Source organism: Salarias fasciatus, chromosome 23 (assembly GCF_902148845.1).
Source record: "Salarias fasciatus chromosome 23, fSalaFa1.1, whole genome shotgun sequence".
NCBI classification, from domain to species: domain Eukaryota; kingdom Metazoa; phylum Chordata; class Actinopteri; order Blenniiformes; family Blenniidae; genus Salarias; species Salarias fasciatus.
Window position 1 is genome coordinate 25,487,605 of NC_043766.1, and position 24,602 is coordinate 25,512,206.

At 39.8% G+C, this 24,602-nt stretch overlaps 1 protein-coding gene across 2 annotated transcripts in view; it reads right to left on the minus strand.

The window, feature by feature from the left end:
- Window positions 1–24,602, minus strand: part of osbpl1a (oxysterol binding protein-like 1A) — a 37,868-nt gene that overhangs the window by 12,674 nt on the left and 592 nt on the right. For both annotated transcript variants that reach the window (XM_030083451.1, XM_030083450.1), the window contains exons 2-17: window positions 21,917–22,046; window positions 21,758–21,843; window positions 21,561–21,635; window positions 21,308–21,419; window positions 21,102–21,187; window positions 19,716–19,860; window positions 18,190–18,257; window positions 18,044–18,088; window positions 15,575–15,648; window positions 15,271–15,334; window positions 15,078–15,179; window positions 11,960–12,088; window positions 11,704–11,785; window positions 11,407–11,513; window positions 3,700–3,862; window positions 1,723–1,906 (exon numbers count right to left, since the gene is read on the minus strand). In XM_030083451.1, coding sequence (XP_029939311.1) covers window positions 1,723–1,906; window positions 3,700–3,862; window positions 11,407–11,513; window positions 11,704–11,785; window positions 11,960–12,088; window positions 15,078–15,179; window positions 15,271–15,334; window positions 15,575–15,648; window positions 18,044–18,088; window positions 18,190–18,257; window positions 19,716–19,860; window positions 21,102–21,187; window positions 21,308–21,419; window positions 21,561–21,635; window positions 21,758–21,843; window positions 21,917–22,040 — 1,646 coding nt within the window. In that variant the 5' untranslated portion in view covers window positions 22,041–22,046. The remainder of the gene's footprint in view (window positions 1–1,722; window positions 1,907–3,699; window positions 3,863–11,406; window positions 11,514–11,703; window positions 11,786–11,959; window positions 12,089–15,077; window positions 15,180–15,270; window positions 15,335–15,574; window positions 15,649–18,043; window positions 18,089–18,189; window positions 18,258–19,715; window positions 19,861–21,101; window positions 21,188–21,307; window positions 21,420–21,560; window positions 21,636–21,757; window positions 21,844–21,916; window positions 22,047–24,602) is intronic.

The window sequence follows — 24,602 nt, forward strand, 5'->3', positions numbered from 1 at the left end:
GGTTGGCAATTACATAATTGAGGCACTGGATAAAAAGAAATTTTGTGCTGTGCTCTTTATGGTTTTTTCAAAGGACTTTAACACTGCTGACCAGCCTGAAGCATCAACTCCTCAATGTCGTCTCATCCCAGCAGCCAGCTGGTTGGAAAATGATCTTTCTGAGAGAACCGGATGTGTTAAATATGATAATACTGTCTCAACTGTGTTCATTATCACCAAAAGTTCTGTTCTGGGACCACTTTTATTTACTATTTATTTTAACAACCTGGGTTGTTATTCTACAAGTGCAGGTTCATCTATACGCTGATGATAAATTCATTTACTGCAGTGGCACCATCTTTGCCCAACCTCGTGAGTATCTGCAGGCTGCCATTGACAATATACAGCTACAGATGTTTTCATTTAAAAAATCTTTCTGGAATACTTCAAAAACAAAAATGATGGGGTTTCCTAATGCTCGGAAGAGAATCGGCTCTTTTCCCATCATTAACACTCTGCAGGTCAGACTGAACTAGTGACACATTGTAAGTATTCTGATATTTTAACTAATGAACATTTAACTGTTAGACCTCAAGTTGAAACCCGAGTGAAGAAGTTTAAAAGACTGGTCGAGACAATGTTACCTGACATCGCTGATCTGTTGTATGTGCATGTCCCTGCTCAATGTTAGCATTCTCTGGACTCTGGGAAATGCGGCTCTTTGATGTTTGTCAGCATTGCATTGAGCCCTGACCACATGCAGAATCGCACACTGGTATAAATCCACCCATGGCTTTCTCCCTTCTTTCCTTTGTGGGCATATTTTACTTAAAACCAGTGCTCAGATATCCTTTTATTCACTGTCCCGAAGGTTGCACTGAATTTGGAAAACAGGCTTTTATGTTCTCTGCCCCTAAGGTCTGGAATAACTTACAGGCTGAACTACAACAATGGAATTTTACAAATGGTAAATGGTATTGGGGCAGATTCAGTTGTAGTGTGTAGCTGCTTTCCTTCCTAACCAAATTTATGATGTTTAGGTCTTCCTTTGAGAAATTATTGCCGCACGTTTTACAATGCATGTGCATTTCACAATGTATGTGTTTTTATTGTTGTTGTTGTTTTTTTTAAAAATGTTTTAATGTTTGTTAAATGTAACTCGGTGTTACTGCTGTCATGAAAAGGGCTTCCGTGAAAAAAAAAGAGATCCTGTAATCTCAGTGGGACACACCTGGTGTGGTTACATAAATATAAAAAAAAAAATAAATAAATAAAAATGGAAAAAAAAAAAAGTGAACCGAAGCAACAACATTAAGAGTGCATGTAAAAAAAAAAAAAAACAGAAGAAGCAAACAACACATTAATACCCTGAAAAAAATACAGGTGCCAAACTGTCCAAACTGATTATTGCACTACACCGTGACCTTATTAATATTTAACACCACCGACACAAAGCTCAGTCCTTTCAATACATCTCTTTCTTGTGCCTTAGCAGACTGGTTCTGACTCTAAATTATTCACAATATGATGTAAAAAGACCAGAGGGAGAGCATGAAAAATGTATTTACTGTCCACTGTGAAAAACTTCTGAGAATTTTGTGAGAAACACCTGATATTAGGGGACATCACAACTAAAAACATGCAGCCTCGACATGAGAAGGTCGGCTCTTTCTTCACATCATCCTTTAATAATAGACAAAAGAGGTCACTCAGAGGTGTGTGGATCCATAGTGCACTGCTGACCTTTGGCCCACGACCCCATTGGACAGAGACTCGTCCTGGTCGCCATGGTGATCCTCTCGCAACATGTTAGCCGGGCTGGCCCGAGGGCTGCTTCCCATGAGAGGGCCTTTGTCGTCGTCCTCCTCCTCAAAGGAAGGGCTGGCCACCGAATCAAAGACGTTCAGTGAAAGCTCAGAATCTGAATCTGACGGAGACAAACATGGAGGCCATTCAGTTTGATCACGAGACAGAATCAGAGACAGTATCCACTGCGGATCAGTGCGCATCGTTATTTTTAATGGCTGTTTGTCTTAACTGTGAAACTCTCACTTGTGTGTTTTGTATATTTGAATCAAAAGTACATTTAGTTCTGTTTAGTTTAAGACTTGACATTTGGGTGCTGAACCCAAGTTTGATTCTAGTTGCTGGAACAAACAAAATAAAGAAATTAAGGATGATCATCTCCAAAAAAAACAAAAAAACAAAAAAAAACTAAAGGAGAGATAATTTCAAAATTAGGTATGGGCAAGCAATAACTAGCCAACACCAAAATAGATGATCATAGAGTAATTCCAGCTTATTTTCAAATGCTTTCTGCTCATTTGCTCTGAACACAGATACACTCACACACCAGTGGACACAGTAGGGGGATGCTGAGCAGCATTGGCTTGGGGGTCAGCATGTTGGCACCAATTTCAGAGGGACTCAAGATGCAGCATTTTGTGAGGAGCTTGTTAACAACAATGGCTGTCGCTGACTTTTCTTGATCTTGATTCTTGAGTGCCTCATTCGGGTGACAGTAAACCATCCAGGGATGGCAGTAGGTCATATTGTGCTTAGCAGGTAAGAAGCGAGCACAATGTTGACATATGAGCGAAATGGTCCTGAACTGATGAGGAGCAGGGACGAAGGGGCTTGTGCTGATCTGCGGGCAGGAGATCTGACCTTGCTGCGTTATCTTACAAAGGTGATCGTGTCACCGACATGCTGGTGCTGCAACTGAATGCTAATGCATTATAGATTCAGAACTGCTCACAACATCGGGTCAGTTCAAGTGTGAAAGCAGCAAAGCTATTAACTAAAAAAAAAAGCAATCAACTCCTTAGATTTTGAATTTAACCCAGTTTACAGTTAAAATGTATGTGGCTGCTAAAGAGAACCAAGGAATTATCAGGCAACATCCGGATACAGCACTTTGGATGAAACACTGCTATGAGCACATACAGGAAGTTTTTTATTTCTTTTTATCAATCAAAATTTACATTGCTGATATCTAGGTGATGCATTGACCTCTGTATCAAGATTAAGGCAGGGGTTTATAAAACAAAACAAAGTCCTGAAAAATGCTCTCCAAGTATCACAGTGCGGAAATAATCATGACAAATTAGTAACAATCTTCATTAAGCTGTGCTAAAAAATAAGTTTATCTTCTTCTAATGCATTCTTTTCTTATCTTGATTATATGAATCAGTTTTCTGAATATTTCTAAAATGTGAATCCTAGTTTCAATGAAAAAAGATAAACACACTTGCTGTGTTACAAATTCATATCATGCACGATAACAGCAAATGCAACTTACACATGCAGACAGACATCAACGGTTTCTTGTTTTATAACCATTTTAACTGTGTAATTCGTGATCCACCAGCAGCATCAAATCATTTCATTAAGCTGCCAACAGGTGCAACATTTCCAAATGGTGCTATCTTCAAAAGTCATCAAGCATCAGTCAATCCCATTTATTTAATTCTTGGCATGCAGCATTTTTTTAACAGCATGTTTGAAGTCTTCATTTCTTTTTTTTTTTTTTGTCAAAGCCCAAAACACAACCAGGCAACACGAGAAGCCCGAGGAGCGGTAAACATACCGAAGACATTCACTGGCAGGAAAAAGTATTCCAGTGTCCTATGGGTGAATGACAGAGCAGCGAGTGTGAGCAGGAGCTTGTCACAGAATCTCCTGCGAGCCCCGAGTGCGTCTGATAACTTGTCAACTCACCAGACACGGCGTCGTAGAACTCATCCTCGCTGAGGGCACTCCGCGGTGACGATCCTTTGACGACAGATTGCTCAAGTTCGTGGTGCTCCGTGGCGAGCGTCTGCAGAGCTTCGGAGAGGATCTTATTCTTCTCTACCTCCTGCTCCAATTTCAGACTGCGCACCTGAGCTCGCCCCAAACACACACACAACACACACCACACACACCACACACACACAGATCACTTACAGAAACATAAACCAACATAAATTTTATCTTCTCCGCGCCTTGAACTCTGTCAAAAATATGCATGGGTTCTCATGGCTACCAACATTTTAGCTCTGCATCCAAGAGAGATGTATGTGAGAAGGGATCGTGGTGGCAGCACGTCTGCGAGTAAACAGCATGTTGACTGATCCTCCCCTTTGCTCTGTCCTCTCATTATCAGACCCACACAGAGCGAGACGGACACGGAGCGGAGAGGGAAGAGCCATGCTTATCTGTAATGGAGGACAGCTGCCTTGACGCCGCCATCTCAAATGGCCTGCAGGAGAACATGATTCCTGAGGAGGAATGGGGCTCAAATGACAGGTAATGGACCCAGATATAAACCGTTAAATCTTCCTTTTACACAACACATTGCTGTTCTGTAACGAGAGCTTCTGCTTACTTTCAGAGCACTATGTTTCAGATAACTAATGAGGCCATGGACTGTCAAGAAAGTGGATGAGATGAAAAAATTACCATATATAAGACGAGCATAAGTAGCGCAAAGTTGATAGAAAGTGCTTGTTTAGGGAGAGATTACTCATCACTTCATATCTGTGAATTGCACTAGATCCAAGTGTGGAGTTCTGCTGCTGACCTCTCTGTGGGTGGTGCACATCGGAGCTGCAGGAACTGGAAGTGATTCAGCAGCGGGGCCAATAAACATAGGCCCCGCTGCTCCATTTAGACAGCAAGCCATCACGACTGAGCCACACTGTACTTGTTTGAATTATGTCTATTGAGGCCAGGCCTTTTCATGGCGAGCAGTGAGGGTCTGTGACTCTTTTATCGTGAGCTCTGCCTCTGCAGATTGCAGTTCAAAAGACCGTGCAGCTGAGCAACTGAGGCTCGGACCAGGTGTAAAGCCTGAAAGCACTGGCTTGCTAAATCAGAACATCCATGATGGTTTTTGGCAGCATCAGCTTCACTAGCACTGGCGTTGTCTCCAAAGACCCCGGAAGAATTGAACCGTCTTTGAGAAATGAAGCTGTACTGTTTAAGAAAAAGAGGAAGATTATTCAAGAGGTTTTTTTCTTTTGCCTGACACTTTATCATTTTAATAAGTCAGGCTGTGATCTTTAACACGCAGGTTCATGTATTTGCTCAGACTTTGCTGAAATTTAAATGCTGGCAGTTGCACATGAAAGGACCAAATTCATATTATATAAAGGCCAGTGTCCATCAATTTGCATATTCAACAACTAATGGGGACGTTCATTAGAGCCAAGCTACAAAAGCACTGTCACTTTAATTTAACCTTCACAATTGAATACCTGATCCTGTTCTGATAGTGCAACCTTGGAAATCAATCACTGATGGATAACAATGCAAAATGAAACCACAAAAAGAGCCACTCAAGCTCTGGAAAACTACCTTTTGCTTCAAGATTACAAAGAGATGGGATGATTTTACATATATTGCCCATAAATAGCAGAGCCTCTGCGCCATTATTCAAGTTCAGCCCAAGAAAAAAACAATTTATAGTCACATTTTTACTCAACAGGCTCTTTGATGCATCTTTAAGCACTTGCTTTTATGCCTGTAATTGTTTAAATGTGATATGCTTGTATTTGTGAAACATAATTGCATATTCTCAATTGCATTGAACAGTATGGAGAGAAATAGACAAGCATGTCTTAAAAGTGTACCAATAGAAACAACCAAAACCCTCAGCCTGTTAGTGGAAGTCTTTAGCTCTGGAAAACTCCATCAGTTTAAAAACACAAGGAGTACACAGGTTTTTAGGATACATACTGTAATCTGAATTGTTATTGAACGATGCTTTAAAATTCAGACTCAGACACACTAATCAGACAGATTTAGTGCGTACACATTTGTTGGAATTGATCTCCTGTGGTATGCAAGCTCACTGGAGTGGTACATGGGGGTAAAGCATAAATATATTTTTTCCGATAGTTTTTTTTTTTTGTTGAAAATACATAAAATTAGCTAAATTAATATTTAAAATATGGAAAAAAAGTAATGATTCCACACCTAATAGGGTAAGTCTCTGCTACAGATCGGCCAGAATGGTGTTACTTGGGGTGAATTCTCACTGTGAAAAGTTTGAGAACCACTGTTTTGTAGAGAATCCACAGGAAACAGCACTACCAGATGCATTACTGTCAAATTTAAGGAGCCAACCATTGGGGAATGTACTTATGAAGCTATAAAGCACATTAAATAGGTGAAATTTGGCTGAGGATGTGCGGGATGTGTTTGGAACTTGTTTTTAGGGATAGAGTTGATGCTGGTTCTGTTGTCTGGTCTGTAAGAAAAGGAGCGACCTTGGTCCACAATGCTGTTCTCCTCCTGAACTCTAAGAGCTTACAATATATCTAAGCTTTCTGCAATACTGTCTCATGTGCAATAACTAAGCTCTTACCAGTCCAATGTTGTGCTGTTTTTCTTTCTTTTACTTGTTTTTCTTAATGTGCTTGACTTTGCCCATCTAATTACCCCTCTGGGATAATTTCTTAAAGAAAAAAATCCTTATTCTGAAAGTGTAGACAAGAGGTCGGCCTGGACGGCGTCTAGAAGAATGGCAGCAGTCAGTTTTTCCTCTATCACCTCCAGGTGTGTAAACATAACTACACATGCTTCCACTGAACAAAATACAATACATACGTGCACATGCACGTATTGAAAAAATGGCATAATGTCATTGGATTCTGCAGTGAGTCACGATAAAACACAAAAGACTGTGGATGAGTCATAATTTTACCTTCACCCTTGCACTGAATGAAGACACTCCGGTTTGTAACAGGTTGAAAAAGCTTCAAGGTCGGCGCAAAATAATTCAGTCTCATAAAATACAGAACAATCTCTGTGTTTCTCAAACAATTTATGTAACAATGCAGTTGAACCAGGGGGGCAGACGTATAAAATGCTGTGCTACATCGTCAGTATCACAACAAGGACGCAAAGTCCATCCACCCATATGTCTTCTCTACCATGAATACTCTGTGCAGGGACATAAGGAGGCTGGCAATTCACTCCTGTGATTCACACTGAAACGTACTGTATCAACAGTCCATGACATTTTGTGCAGTTGTTTGTGCTGCAAACATGATCAATCTTGTGATTTTTTTTAAATGGAAAATAGACTCTTAAAACTTTGACGTTGAAGACATTCCTTAAGCCTTGTGCTGTGTCGTATTAACATGCAAACAGACGGAGATTGCTCAAAAGGTGTTCATCTGGCTCAAAAGAGGATCATGAGTTTTAAACAACAGTGTGGCAGAACTGTAAATCAAAGTACCTTTTTTTTTTTTAAAGCTTTTTGCGCCCATACAAAAAAGCATGTACACCTGTCAGCTGGATTAGTCTTTCCACAAAGTCATTCATCTTCTATATATGCTGGAAACAAACTAGAGACATGACAGCTGCAATCAGTGCCAGTTTAAAAAAAAATGTTGATGGGCAAGACACTCACTGGACAGATAAACAGTTTATCAAAGGATTAACACAGAGAAAAACAAGCACACGTCCACATTCACAGGGCATCTGGTATCACAAATCAGCCAAACAAGCATGTGCAGGAAGCTATACTTCCTGCAAAAAACTCATGCAAGCCCTGAAAGGAAATATAAACCCCTTGTAGCCACAGAGGGTTTGCACCTACAACATCTGCCTGGTGGTGTTCAAGAGTGTCAGATATGAAATCTAAAAACACACCCACATGTCCCCACATGTTTGAGAAGAAACGCAGCTATTTTTTTTCCCATAAAGCAATTTCAGCGGTAAAATAAAGAAGCAGCTTCTCTACCTCTGTGGTTCAGTGAGCAAGACCTCTCGACCTCTCGACCTCTCGACCTTTCAATGGTCCCAGGTCACCACACAGCACTCTGCTTCTTCCAGAAACAGGCCACCAGTTCATCACATGACAAACACACAGAGACAGACAACCACACACACTCTCACAGTCACACATAAGGGAAATTTAGAGTCAACAATTACACTCAGGTACATGTTTTTGGACTGCGGGAGGAAAACGGAGTATCCGGCGCAAACCCATACAAATGTGGGGAAAACACGCAAACTCCACACTGAGAGGCCCGGCTAATTGCTTGATTAAGATTACTTAAGAGGATGAATCTTACAGTATTAATGTGAATGATAATTAAAAAAGATTTCTTTGCTGTTGTTAGAAAAAATACCTTGATTTTACATTTAGCTTGAATATTTCAGCCATTTCTTACACAAAATCACATATCAGGCCATAGTAAAATATTTCACTGTATGTTTTATGACATAAGGTATGTTCATGTGCAAACCCTTTAACAGCTGATGTTGCTTCCTTCACACTAAATCTATTGGGGTTGTTTTGAGTTTAGAGAAGACCTTAGATTGAAATGATAGAGTTCATTGTAGAGAGCTAGAAAACAAACCGTCTACACCTTCAAGTCTCAACACACCGACAGCCACCTGTTACCTGAATAAGTCTGTTTTGTCCTGACCTGGTTCCAGTGAAGGGTTAAACAATGTGTTGCACCACTGTAAACGGATTGTCCGTCTTTAATGTGAGTCGTCTGCTGCTGTTACACACAACAGCTGAGTCAAAGTGCTGCTGTGCTTCAAGCCAGTGAAGCTCAACACTGCTTATCTTTGTGCTACTAATGCAATTTCACAACCTAATACCTTAATTTCAGCATCAACTAAATTACTAGAGACTCAAGTGTACAAGACTCTTCTGACTTTGCACGCATCAATAAGCCAGACAGCATTTGAAGAGGACGCCTACAAACTGATGTTCTCAAATGAATCACTGTGTTCACTACGGTGTTTGGCCGAGTGCCCTTAAAATAAAGTTTTGCTCTGTTAGAAAATTGACACTTGTTGTAGGACATGAGCAGTGCCATCCACTTTATTTCTTGTAAGGGATGTAATCCATCCAGCAGATCCGTCCATTATAATCAAATCTTTTGAGGTACAATCAAAGAAAGCCCATCAGACAGCCTGTAATCACCACACTCCACTGAACAGCTTTAATAAGGCCATGTAAAATTGTGCTGACACTCCCTTTTAAACATGATTCATTTCTACAACTCGCTCCCAAGAACAAACACCACCATGTATGTAAGGGTCACGAGCAACACGTTTTCTGTTGATTACAACATTTGCAGGCTTTATTTTAAAGAGCCAGTTCAATCAAATCATAAAAAGAACAAGTACTTTATTTAGCCTTCATTTCCATTCAAGAACAATGTTATTGTTTAACAAAGACATTAAGAAGCAGACTCAAATTGAAAATTGTAGCAGCCGCTTATTCAGAGACCTCATACAGAGTCAGCACTGTGCAGGTTACTGAAAATTAGAACTTGATTAGAGTTACTGATTGCTGCTTTTAAAAAAAAGGTGGCGTTACTCACTAGTTAAATTAAAAAGTTGCTTAAAAAAAAAAAACTAATTTTGCACAAAAACTTGCAGATCTCTTTGTCTTTTTCAATTAGGGTATACATGCAGTTATATTATTGTTGTGATGCTGCGGTACAGCTGCCGAGGAGCCAGAATATTCTGATAGCTTATTTATTCATTAAGTTCAGCTGAATATCAATCAACTCAGTTGGTAGTGAGATGGTATTACGTGAGTATATTTTTCATTTACTCTCCCTTAGAGTGAAACTGTAATTTTTTAAAAACTGGTATTTTCAACATCAAGTACTGCAATAGGTGGTAAAAAAAAAAAAAAAAAAAAAAGTTGTAGTTTTCTAACAAGAACAAGAAGCAATTAAAGGATTACAGATGATCTACCAACATCTTACCATTGAGAGGACATCCGTGAGAAGACATGGGAGACGTGTTTCTTAAGATCAGACATCAATCATGTTGCTTTCAGGAGAAATGAGTTACCGATAGTTCCCCAATAAGCAGTGGGCTTGAAATGTTATCAGAAAAACTAATGCTAAAGCAAACAGCGTACGTAAGAGATACAGCAGCGCTACAGCTGTTTCCATCTAAGACAAATTCACGAGGTCAAGGAAACTTCAGTAATTTTAAGAGGATTTCCAAAGCATCTTTTGGAGGCATCAAATACAGTGTATGTTATGAATAAATATTCTGAAAAACTGAGACAGGATCCAATGTTGTTTGTTACAGTATCTGCATCCTCAGACAACACAACTTTAAAAAGGTGACATTTTTCTTCGTAAAAACATTAAATAGAGTAAAGAACATTCTTAAAAGTGTCTGTGAACACACTGTATCCACAAACACAAGAGCTAATAAAGTGTCACCACAGCATCTTAAAATGGACTGAGTTTAAGAAGAAAAATGTCTTTCTGGTCTGATGAGTCAGGGTTTGAAAAATTTTGGGACATTTTGGATGTTTTAAGAAATAAAGAGTAGCCAGGACATTGAGTGTGCATTTTTTAAAAATAAGCATCTGTGATGACATGCAAATGCATTCACCTCCATGGCAAAGGGCCGCTTGTATATCTGTGAAGATTCCACTGAAACTGAACATTTAAGGGTTTTGGAGAACAACGCAGTAGGAGGAACGTCTTCCTTATATCCGCATATCAATGCCAACAACAGCTATATTCATGACGTACTGAAACCGTAGGGTTGTATTTACCAAACTTGTATTAAACAAGTTTGGTGTAAAACCGCCTGGAATCAGGCCTTTTAAGCATATAACCAATTGTAACTAAAAACTGCTTCAGACTACTGAGCAGTTGCAGTCCAATATAAAGTAAGAATTAATAAATATCAAACCGAAACCAAACTGGATTCATTTTTTGGTACAACATGCCAAAATTTTTGCTACTGGATATGCAACAAATTTAAATGAGGCATACAGTGAAATGTGGAAATTCTAATGCATACAAACTTGAGGGAGTGTGTTGTCTTTCCGCCAGAATGTTGTAGGTCTTGTCCATTTGTCCAGCTGTTTAAAAATGGATGGACTGATGGCCTTGCACGGCAGCTACCTCCCTTGGTGTGTGAGTGTGTTGGGTAAATGTGACGAACACTGTAAAATGTTTTGGGGGCTGCTCAGCCGGCGGAAAAGTGTCACATGATTAAAATCCAGTTATGACTCTGTGTACCAAACATAGGTGAAACACGACATGAGTTATTTTAGGGAGATCACAACTGTCAGATTTGGTTAGGTGAAATTAAACCTTGTATGACTGCTTTAAAAGGCACGTTAGGAAAGAATGAAAGAATGAATTCTGCCAACGAACAACACACTCTGGTGCAGGAACTCCTTCCTCTGTTTTTACTCCATACAATAAAGAGAATATATAAAAAGTATGTAGCTGGAGAAAAAGAAAAACCCCACCACAGTCACCCAATGTCACACAGCAGATCGACAGTGCGCGCTGAAAGCAAACCAGACTTAAGTGCAGCATATTTTTCTTTTACATTTCTATTTTGGGTCGACCAAGATGACAACACTCTGATTTAGTGCGAACATGTCTCAGTGAGGTCAGTAATGCTGGAAAAGCTGACACTTACCCCTTCCTGTCTGGAGAAGAAGCTGAGACACACACTGAGACTGGAAGTGGTCGTGCCAGACAACTCACAGATTTCTTGCATTTTTTGCAGCACGGTTGCTGGAACTCCTGAGGAATCATACATACAAACCAAATAATTCATTCGAAAAGCAGACCGAAGCAAATCTGAAGTTCCAGTCAGATTTTCAGACATTATTCCATTATAATCTCCGCACTTTATCCATCTTGATGTTTTTCATACATAGAAAAAGATGAAAGCTAAACAAACTGAGACGACTTGATAAATAACAAGTTTTACTTTCTGAGAGCCCATCATTTTTCAGCATGCACAGGAAATCGTCCACTTCTTTCACCAGCTTCTTCTGGCTGGCCTCCGCTGCCTGGTGTGAGAGAGAGAGAGACACACAGAGAGAGAGAGAGAGACAGAGAGAGACAGAGAGAGAGGGGGGGGGTAAAAGACGAACAAAGGCAATTACAGGGTGAGCACAGGACGACACACAGACACACAGAAACACACACACACACACACACACACACACACAGGTTATAGCCACCTGTAGCGAGTCTGTTAACTCCCCCAGAGACATTACTTCTTCCTCCTCCTCCTCCTCCTCGCTGCCCTGCTCTTGGGAGCAATAATGTGTGCTGTAGGCCGAGTGCTCCTCCAGTGCATCAATCCATGCCTATAAGAAATCAAACTAAACATATTAGGGAATCATGGCGGTGCAAATATTGCCTTCAATCTGTACAGTGAGAGATTTAGAAATATCGTGGGGAATACGCATTTTAATTTTTTTGCAGAGAAGTAAGATACAACATAAGTTTGTGACATGCCTTCTGTTAGAAGACAATATTAAACTTGACACTTCATTAGCTTTACATAGTTTTAAAAAATATGAAAAGACCGATAAAGGGCAACTGACACTTATATTTTAGCAATCCGCAATTTGATAACTCTTATAATATGAATCTTCATCTATTTCTGTTCCTGTTTCTGTTTCAGTGAGCATACTAACAATGATGGCATCAGGTATTTTAATATTTTCTTGACCGACCCTCGTCGAATTTGACAGATGTTTATGGTCTGAAATACATAAAATGATAATACCACCTATTTTTTGCTACATTTTTATTCAACAGTAGGCTCTTGCTAAAGATAAAACCCAAACAGGTGTGAAAGACCACATGCTGACGAGTCAGCTCTCTTCAAGCACAGAATGGGAATGCCTTCTTATATATGGGTGGGAAAAGTAGTGATGAGTTAATGGCAAATGGATTTAACTTATATAGTGCTTTTCAAATGATTTAGAACCCCCAAAGTACGTTGCAATGTTATTGACGTTCATCAGTTCCAACACGTACATGCCGGCATGCACAGAAATGCATGACCTAGCTGCCATGCAAGGCACTAATGTCATCTGTTGGGTGTAGCTTGGGGTTTAGCATCTTGCTCAAAAACACTTGGAGGATCAAATTTGCAACCTCGGAGATCTGTTCCACCAGTGGAGCCATCGCCACAGTGGGAAGAAATATCCGGAGGGCAAATGATTCTATAACAATACAGACAAGCTCTATTGACATCAGCATGAAATGACAGCTGTGTTGATTTAATAGTTTAATAATAATACTGTTTAAACATGTAAATGTTTATTAGCTGACCACTCAAAAAGGAGAAAGATGAAAAAAGAAAAAAAAAAAACCCTTTAAGAAGCAGAGTGCTGAATAAAGCTTTGGAAACTGTCCTCGTGTGCTCAGTGAGCAGCGCTGTCCATGGTGCTGAAACAGCAGCCGCTTAGATTTACAGGTCCTGGGGCACAAAAATGTGTTGTTTTTGGGCTTTTCAAATGCAAATTGGAAAAACAAAGATACAAACATACAGAAACCATGAAATATTTGGAATTTCATAGTTTACTTCTTTAATTTGATCTGCATCTAAGTCACACTGTAAACACACTGTAAATGACAGTTTTTACTTATGAAGCTCATTTTCTTACTCGAGCAGTCACACTCATCCTTTCAGGCACACAGCAAGGTACTCTGAGACAACTTGAAGCAATTTAGGGGTCAACATTTTCCTCAGAGAAACTCAGCGAGATCAAGAGTAGTTATCTAACATTGATCTCACAATATTAGTTGCTTGCTTTGATTTACATAGAAGAAAAAGACATATTTTTAACCCAGTTTGACACTGTGCTCCTGTTTCATCTCCACCGTTTCATTTTTTAAATTGCTTAATTGCTAACACACCAGTTTTTTTGGTTTTCTTGTCTACTTATGTTGAGCACTTTGTTGCAATTATGGTTGTTTTAAAGTGCTCTTTAAATAAAGCCGAGTAAATAGGGTGGTATAAATATTTATGAGTCAAAAATAATCTCGACAGACCTGATACCCCTTTCACACTGACAGACTCGCTCCGCCAAGGCCTGCAGACTGCTGTGCATCAAACTACTAAGCTGTACAAGAAGTGATTTCTTGTGAGAAAAAAAAGAAAGGAAAATAACCTGTTTTTTGTGCACTGACACCACTAGCAGATGCTGGCAGAGAGTTCTTGTAGTGCTGGTGGACTGAACACATATATGGTGTGCTTAAAACCACAGAAATGCTGAACAGCTGTGCAGAGCTGGTGGAGGGATGTGGTACATTACACGGAGACAGCCTTCTCTTTTTTTACAATTCAGTCTGATCTCATTTACATCTCCCATCATTGCAGACTGTGGGTGGATTGATCTAATTAAAAAAAGGGGTTTTGGATGAAATTCCATGCGAATTCCCACATGGCCGCATATGCATGAGTAAAACAGACTAAAAAGTAGTTGAATCATCATTTCTATCTGTGATTTTGAGGAGGAAAGGTACCCGGACTGTACAGCAGATATAAACCTGGAAGAAGTTATTTCACATCGTCAAAGAACTTATGCTGTTTTCACATATCTACTGACTGATAATGAGAAAGAATAAATAAATTGAGCAGAGAACAAAGTTTGTGAGGTTGTGGATGACTCAAGGAAGAGGAGGATAAGTTGTTGAGTAATTTAACTTTAGCTTGCATGCCACTGTGAAACTGTTGTAATGCTTATCAAGGGCCTCACTTATAGTTTTGTTACGTAATTTGCTCTATCTTGCAGGTGAGATCATGGCTTCATGATGTGTTTTCATAGCGGCAACAGTCTGACCAAATATTGTGAGATCAGCCCGAGAGCACACCAGGTCCAGATAGTTAGAACTGATACGGCATTTTTCCTTTTCCTATGACTGCTTTCACTGTTTATTTCTCGTATGATTTCGGGAGTTACCACGCACAGATGCTGCATATTTCGGACTCCTGGCACATGAGGCAGATAGTTCTCAGACTGCCCATGTGAAATCCCACATCACACACACTCCACAACAGTCCGCTACAAAATATGAAACATGTTTCAAGAATTGAAGCATCGTTTCGGACCATCTCTGACAGCTTTGGACTGTGGCGTACTGATTTCCCATCATCTCAAAACGCATTTCGTAAAGCCACAAAGTCATGTCGTAAAACCAAATGTGACTGTCTCTTCTCTGTAGTTTTGAATGGCGGTACAGCTGTGTGTGAAAGCACGCACCTCGGCGGAGCGAGTTCCTCAGTGTGACAGGGGGCAACAGTATATTATGTATCACAGCTTGAGGAAGAATGAAACTCACTTTTCTTGTCGTCTCTGCCTCAGTTTTTGGCGATACTTTAAATTGATGCATACTGTCATCGAAGCACTTGAGGCTGAAGAAGCAGTCGTCTTTGTCACGTACCTGAAAACCGTAAGAAATGTCGCTCTGATGAAAGTTGTTCTCACACAAAAACACAGATATATATATAGGACTGTTTTAAAGAATGGCTTACCGAACAGTGAGCGTGAGTGAGAGACTTACAGCCTTGTCTTCTGATATTAGCAGCTGCATCTGACCTTCACATGAGAGAGAGAGACAAAGAAGTGTGTGTTTTTTTTTTTTTAAAGATAGACCTAAGTGCAGAATGACAGGTTTCCAGCAGAGCTATAAAGGACAAATTCCTATTTTTAACTCTTTTATCTGTCACCTTTGACACCTGTCACATTGGAAAATGTGCAATATACCATAGATATGTTGCTGAGATCTTTCCATGTCTCTGAATCAATGAATACTGCTGAGGGTAGAGATGATCTTACTGTTTTGGGTACCAGGATAAAACCCCATCCTGAAGAACCACCCAGTAGGAGCGCCAGCCAAAAAATCTAGAGCTCTGCAGAATAAAACACAAGCAATATATCAGCACCCTATGATTGTATTAGTAATCAGTCTGTCTTGACTTCCAATGCGGAGGAAAAGAGAGCGAGAGAGAGAAAGCATATCAGCTCATCAAAACACAATGACATTGTGACTGAAACCGCACTAGCCAGCACCTGATGTTTTAGAAACACCCGGCAACTGCTACAAATACATATTTAAAAAAAAGCACAGGACAAACAGACACAGCAGGGAGCTATAGTAAATGTGGGTTTGTTTGCTACATTGATGAGGAAGCCAAAACAAGATCAGACTCTGAGGTTTCCCAAAGCTATGTGCACACAATCATGCTGCCATAATCACACTTGGATTGTGTTGTTTTTTTTTTTTTTATGACAGCACAGACATTAGGAGGTAGTCAATTCAAAGAACGCATTGTGTGGAAAACAGCAGCAGGGCTTTTCACAGAACTCAAACATTGGCTACCTCTTTATTTCAGCACTATTTATAGGAAATCACAAACCAAATTGGTGTTTCTAAGTTGCTCCTGGGTATGAATGTGGATGTGTGTTGGTCTCTCTGTGTTTGCCCTTTGACCTGACCAGACGGAACCCTGCCTGCACTCATGGTGAGCTGGGATCACCATCCATCCAAACCTGAGTTTGGATGGATGAAGCGAGATAGAAGATACATGTATGATGTTTCCACCCAAGCAACACCGGTGCACTGTAAAGATTTGAATATAACTGAAAAGTTATTTGGTTTAGCATTATTTTGTACACTCATAACAAATTAACTATTAAAATGAAGTGTTTTTTTTTCTTTTATTACAGTTTCAATGGTTTTAATAATGACTTCTATTAAAAAAACATCAGACATTAAGAACAATTTTGACACTGGTGAAGACTGTTTTTGACTGTATTTCTATGATGACCAATAGACACTACACCGTCATTTCAGGCATGTGAAAATGCATGTGGGAAATCCAACAGACCTTTTTTTGTTTTGTTTACGGAACCATTTCCGGTTTTATCCTTAGGGCTTACTTGTTTTAAAATAAGTAAACAAGATATTCAAGAATAACAATATATATTTTTAATTTATATGAAATGACTGTAAACTATGTTCATGTTGGATTCATTCTAAATAATGTACTGGAAAACTACTGTACTGGAGGTAGAACCAAGCTTACTTTAACTTACCTTCTTGAAACTTCAGTTTCTTTGTGTTTATTCCTGCTTCATTTCATGAAATGCTGCATTTATAATCATATACATTTATCTTTGTCTCATTGACCATCAAGGCTTTTACATGACATTGTGACTGTACTCCATGATGGTGCAGTGGTTAAAATCCGATTGGCTCTGATTCGATACAGGATCCATGACTTTTCATCTGGACAGAAACACAAAAGCACGTACCAACCCTTTAGGGTTGTGTTGTAGCCACCAGCACAAATGTCAACGTTTCAGCCTTGCTTTTGTCCAGTCATATTCTGCACCACTGCTGCTGACTGAAGCACAGCAGAAGGAACAAACTGGAACTAGAAGGAATTAAAAATACTGCAAAACCTGCTGAAATTTATCAACACTCACAAAAATTTTAAACATGAGCTATTTAGAGGTGCAGATTATGTTTTCACTTTTTCTCCTCGCTGTCAGCTTTAGGAGGAGCAGCTCACGTATTATTTTTTTAAACCTGTACACAGGGCACCTTATACTTGTCTTCTTTTTTGTTTGTTTTAGCTCTCCGCTCCCATTATTGCATGACAATGAGCCTGAAGCCTTTCTGTAGAGCCTGCAGTAGCTTTCACAGTACAGAACAAGTAAAAACTAAGGAATAATAATTATTACGAAAAAAAAAAAAAGGATTGTTTTGTTAGTTAATTCTACACTCAGAAAACAAGTTTCAAGTTTTCTTTCTCAGTGTATAATAATGGCTTCCTCTTAATAAATATTTCTGAGGTAATATATTTGGGATTATGGATTATTTTACTTTCATGATCTGATGAATGTAACTAACCAGGTTAACAAGAAAAAAAAAGCCTTTAAATATAGAGAAGGTAATAGTTTGGAGGGTCATCTTTTTTCCATTGTTCTCTAATTCATGAAGCCTTTCACCTTTAAAATCCTTCCTAGTGTGAAACAGTGGCACAAATATTACTGGTTCATGGATTATTGGGGAGATAAGAAAAGCGTATTGTTTTTATGGAGCTAAAGTGTCAGAAGGTTATCTTAACTTTCGATTTATGACGCTGAATCTGCAGCAATGTTTGTGAGTTTCCTATAGCTGCTGGGTGTTGAAAAGCTTTCAAACTGCAAGGGGTAATTCCTGCAGTCTGCTGCTGTTTTCCTAATCTCTAATAGGTTGGGTTCTCCCTGCAACCAGAGATAATCTTCCCCAGACTGTACCTTCCAGAGGAGTCCCTCGTATTTCTTCACATGACGGGTCATACCCTGCAAGGGATGCAGATGAGAAGCACGAGCCAGGATGAAAAACCAAATTAAAAAACAAATCAGGTGGACTTCAGGGAGCTGGCTGTCAGCCGAGCACTCACTCGATGTGCGTTGCCTTCAATAAATTGCCTCATTGCTGTATCACTGGCCAGGTCAAACACCGTCTGGTCTGAGGATTGCGGATAAACAAGAAGTGGAGCCTTTCACCAAACAGTCCGAGCACACAGCAATAGAAAAACACTGCTTGACTGAATGGTATTGAAGTCCTGGAGATGGTAATTATAAATATCAAAAGATTCATTCACATGCGAATGCAGGCCAGCTTGAGTTTCTAATGCAATCACAGTTACATGCTTCACAGAAACAGAAATGTCCAGTGCGAATGGAAAAATTAATTACAATCTTTGAACTCTTCTGGAAAATGGTATCTACTTCTTCAGGTGGTCCCTATTTTTGCATATACATGAAAGAAAATAGGCTGAGCTTTTGAAATCATTTAAAAACTGTCACCATTTCCTGGAGAAGTTTCTGTTTGGTGCGAGGGGGATGTGGGGATCACAGCTTTTAGAAAGCACTTTGATATTCAAAATTTTCTCTCCTGGTAATTGTCCTATTGTTAAAAAGCGATATAAAGAAGCTTTGTTTGTTAGGCTACCGGCAGTTTCACTTCTCAGTTCAGTCTGAGAAACATCATTAATATTCCTGCCAAACATGAATGTGCTCGGTCTTCGTTTCCGGCACGGCAGCCCTGCACTGTCATGACAACAATAGCAAAGACTTCAACAACGGCTATGGCTTGGCTGCAGCTTAGCCGCTGAAAACACCGTTTAGATTCATCAGCAGATTTTATTCAGGCACAATATACAGACTGAGAAGGGCACGGTCAGTTTTCCCATTAACTCTTGAAGTTAATGGGAATATGGATTCCTGTTATCCGTTTTTCACCACTGCCGTCAGTCTTAATTACAGCAGTGATTAGAAAGTAGCCTATGTCCAACGTTACAGTGTAAAGCAAAAAATGTAAAAAAGGAAGAAAGTTGAGATTGATACTGTATCATGGTAAGCTTGTTTCTGTCAGCCCAGTCATTCCTATCTAATTATAGGCTGACAATTGAGAGACTATCTTTTATCTGTACTGATACGTGTCTATTAAGATGGAATTTAAAGAAGGATCATGGTGTTAGAGGGATTAATTTAAGACGTTACAAGGAGAGATTAGCACATTATATCAGCTGGTCGTCCACTACACTGTCTTCTTGCTTGTCAAAGGATGAACTTTAAAATCGCGTTACTTAAACGCACCAAAAGACTGCGGGCTTAAATACATCCCTGACTTACTCTGACTTGATGCAACCAGTGCTACAGTGTGATATAAAAAATTTTAAGATGTGTTTTTTGTGTCTGGATGCCATAAACTTGCTTGTCTGTCCGATAAAGTCCCTGATGCAACAATAAGGACCATGTTAATAGGACCACTATTCATTTGATGGTATTAAATCTTGTTGTTTTTGATATTCTCATGGTACTTTGGTCAACTTAAAAAAAAGAAAAAGAAAAAAGAAAACAGAGCAAAGTAATAAATATCACCAGTCATTCATGTTTGCCAGCTCTGGCAGATGCATGGTACCATTCTTGTTCCTGATGCTGAGGTTGGCTCCGCTCTTGAGCAGCTTCAGGGCACACTGCCTCTGGCCTCGATAAGCTGCACAGTGCAGCGGGGTGTTACCCAGCAGATCTGTGCAGTTGATGTCTGGAGGCTTCTTCCTGCTGAGCTTAAGCGAACACACAGGGCAGAAAGCAGATTTGTTGCCCGGCTCACATATCTAGCTGTTTGTTATTATTCTGCAGAGAAATGAAGCATGCCTCTTTGGCTTTGCACACTGTGATGAATAGCTGGAAACAGTGAAATCTGGAATGGTTTCCTCAACATGCTTTAGCTCCTGTTGCTACTTAATGTCTCTACAGGCAAGTTTACTCTTTCTAAAGACACAGATTGATGTGCAGAACCTGTTCTTGTGACATTATAGACTATTATTTCGATGTGCTTTATGAGGCATTGATGGCTGTATACCAATCTGAGCATTTGACAACACTTGAGACGAGGGACCTCATGTAGAGTACTTAAAATGTATGTGTTCTTTACTCTTCATAAATCCATTTGAAAGTCATTGCTGCATCCCATTTCTTCTGTCTTTCTCTGTATATGCCTGTAAAAATGCTCTTGCTCTCTGCTGTTGTTTATCATGTCATTTTGCCATGAGATAAATGTGCTGTAATTGGTGCTATTTTGAAAACAGGGTTGAAGTGAATTAAAGTCTTTTTTTTCCTAATTCTGCCTCATCATTCTGTTTATTTCATGGTATCCAGTGAGTTGTTCACAACCAACCAGTACAGGGAAACATCTCCTGGTTTGCCTTTGCAATATTAACTGACTCTGGCACACCATTTCTTGTGTTTTGTATGTGTTGCTGGTGAACTGACCTCAATCACTATGGTTGGAGACAAGGTCAAGAAGAAATGTCTCACTGACCATTTGGACCCTGCATCTATCACTCTGTGTAGCCCAGCTGTCATCACTCTAACCAGCTCCCAGTTTGGGGATGCTGGAGACAGATTGAGGTAATTGTGGCAAAAGGAACTACAAAATGCAGTTTATAGCCTGGACAGCTCTCACAGGGCACAAACAAGGAAGCAGAGGAGCACACAAAACACCGTCACACCTACGGGAAATTAAGACTGACGATTCACCTCAAATACATGTTTCTTGGTTCTGAAAGTAACCAGGGAGAACATGCAAACTCCACACAGAAACACAAGAAATCTCAAGAAAACCTCGGTTCACACTGTGTGAGTGCTACTATTACATAACTGAGCAGCTGCTGTAATGAGCTAACACTGACAGACGGAGCAGAAAAAACCCAGTGACGAATACATTTTTCACGAGCATCACATTCACCAATCTTGGCAAAACAGACTGAGACACAGACTTTGCTTAAAAAGTACCAACACGAACCAGTTGAGTTAGCGTTGAGAGGTCTCCTTCGCTCGCTGCTTCCAGGAGTTTCTCCTCCAGTTTCCGCTCCTCTGTCCTCTCAGCGGCTGGTGGAAGGATGGCATTTACGAGGGAGAAAAGAAAGCACAATGCCTTAAGAAAACACATTAAACACACCTATGGACTAATGTTAACAGGTTACCCCAGATGAAAACTGGCTCTCTCACCTTCCAACATGCTCCTGATCTCTTCATTCTGTGTGACGTCTTTGGGTATCTGTGCTGACCCGTTGATGACCGTAGGACATGCATCATAGCGCAGCAGCAGCATGACAACCTCCTGAATGATACGGAATTGACTGGTTGGTTGTCTGATGGACTGATTCAACTGACAGACAAATGCACAAACAAGCGTCTCCAGCCATAAACAAAGCGAGGAGAGAAACTTCAAATGTTGACGTCTGTTGAGACACTGACTCACCTTTCTTCCTGTGAATGCAGCTTTGTGCAGCGGTGTGTCTCCGATGTTATTGGGCAAGTTAACGTCTGCTCCTGCCTGCATGGTGTAACAACACACACACACACACACACACACACACGTTAGTAGCGCTGCTCTTTCAAAACTGCACTGCAAGTGTTTTTACAGTTCAAAAAAAAAAAAAAAAAAAAACGCTCTACCTTGAGCAGTTCCTCCACAACATTTTTATGTCCAAAATAACAAGCCAGGTGAAGCGGTGTCCATCCCAGGTTAGACTTGGTTTTACCTGTGAAAACAGCACAGGTGTTGTTTAACCAGCCTGATAGAGCTGTTATCATCCTCATGCAGTAATCACTTACCTTTGCAGTTGATATTTATTTTTGTCTCCTCCCTTACGGCGGACATCAAGAGACTCTGGACCCCAGGCAGGTCTCCATTCCGAGCACAGCGAAGGAACTGCTCCTCTGGCTCCAACTCATCCATTGATTGCTGCAAAGGAAACCATCAGACAGGCTTTTTCAACTCTTTTTGCTCGTGTTGTATGCTTGTTATCAAAAACATGCTCAGGAGTTGGCACATTTCTGGCACAAAGAAGGTGTTTTCTTACTACTGTTTAAGCAGCTGAAAGCCACCACTTGTGAGTTTGTTTCTGTGGAGGCAGTGAAAGGGAGTTTTTTCTTCTTCCACCTGTACCTTAACTTGCTCATTTAAAAAGGCTGTTCTTGTCTGTAAACATGCCATTAGACTGCTATGTTGCAATTGGGACTGTATATAAATAAAAATGAAGCGCACTGAACTTGAAGCACAGAGTGAAATCTGATCAGCCAAGTGGAGAGGCATCACGTCTTTAATGATGTGACCCTGAGGGGCAGACGGCCACAACATTCACATCTACAGACAATTTTAATTCAGCTCAAAATGTCTGTTTTTGAATTGTGAAATAAAACTGGAGCTCATTCTAGAAGACAAAAAAAATCGTGGTACACATAGAGAGACCCCCCTCGGACTTAAATTGCCAATGTTTTTGCAGTGAGTGGGGAGCATCAGCCATAGCTGTGCTGCGCTGACAGTGACGAACGCAGAGGCATTAAAATTCAAATCAAGATCGAGAACTTTTAGTAACAACTTGGTGCACTCCAGAGTAACTAGCTGCGCTTCCTTTTACTTCTTCCTTTTTCTGTGGTGTAATTTGTTGTGTTCAGCTCTAACAAGTTGAGAGGCAAAACAGACGTTCAGCAAAAAAAGAAGGAAAAAAGATCTGTAGAAACTCTGAAAGTGGAGTCTATTCCTTTAAAGTTACTGGCAGGCAGAAAAAAATAATTTCAGTTCTTACAAAACTGTGTTTCACAAGATTTTAATTTGAGGGGAAAAGTTATTCCTGGCATAATAATATTAAAGTTTGGGTAAATGTACAAACTTTTGTGCCTAGAGTTAAAGTGTGTGTTTTTTTTAACCGTACTACAATGATATCTATTATGGAAGATAACCATCTAATGTGGACAACATGAGCCCAATGCCTGCATGTGTAAATAAGACGGTGTTTCCCCACAGCTGGAACTGACTCCAGTGACCTTAAGTTAGATAAAGTGGTAAAGAAGACAGATCAAGGGACGAATGTAGGCTATATTTGAAAAGCATGGAGTGTTTTTTTTTTTCCAAATGCCATAGCTGTAGAGTTTCTGTCAACTAAACAGAAAATCACAGGCATCTAATGAGGCATTATGTAGCATGCAGCATATGCAGTTAAAAACATATGGTACTTCAGTGATCACTTTTTGCAGGGTGTAGCTGCATTTTGTAGAAACTCTACACAGAAACCTTTTGCCCACCAATTACTGTAGGCCAGTTTTTCTTTTATTGCAAGTATGAACTTAATCTGTGATGGCTTGTCAATGCTTTCAATTTGTGGGGAAAAAAAAGAATATGCTATTGCTGAATATTGGATCATCTCACATTCTGTAAAACATGTGACAAAAGAGTCACAAGTTTCGTTCTTTTTATCTGACCGCAAAAAAGAAGCAACTGTCAACGCAGTAAAGAAGGAAACTTTCATTTTCATTTGAAGCTGACAGTCATCAGACCAGCCTTACAGGAAGGAAACAAGTCTTGCGTTACTCCTTTACACAGCATAGAAACAAATCCATGTGACATTCTTTGCCTGCTGTCAAACACAGAATGAGATTGCCTGCTTTGTGCAATACTACAGCATGTCACATGGACATGTTTAAAGATCCCTGAATCATTGTGAAATGTCAAGACAAATCTGATCATGCAGTGATGACGTCTGCAGGTCATAGGAGGGAACCTTGGGACAGGTTCAGAAACAGGTTTACCTGAGACTGACACCCATGTGACACTGTTACTCAGCCTTTGTCTCTATGGCTTACTGCAGTTTTGAAAAAAAAACATTTGCAAACAAAACCCTCTTAGTACTTCATCCATGTAGGTACAACATGAGTAACTTTATAAGTTATCCAGTGACTGAAGGTGAAAAACAGATTGATGATGTCAAAAGAGCCAATCGTTTGAACTCCGGACAAACACTGGGAAGCAGCACACAATTTAGGTCAAAGGACTTGTTTTATCATGTCTCCCATTAATCATCTTAGCAGCCCTCCCATTTACCTTGTGATCCTTTGGAGGGGAGAGACCCCATTTGAAATGCTCTAACTGAAGCGCTGACATATTAACACAACACAGCTGACACAAGTGGAACTTCTGACTAAAATGCATTTACCACACCAGGAAGTAATGAGTGAAAATGATTCACTTCACTTAAGAAACTTTACTTTCACGAGTCATTCTTGTGCAAGTAAGTTAGCATGTACATTCACTCATGCTTGAGGACAATTTGAAGGATGCATTTTTACAATGCAACTTTTAAAATCACAACTGATTACACCTACAGCATGGTATACTAGTCATTCTTTACCTGCACTTCTGTTGTAGTTTACTCTTTAGAAAAGGGCATATTTGTATCTGAATTATTTCATCATAGGTATGTTTTTTAAATGTTACAATTGAATAAACTGAGAGAATGTGCAA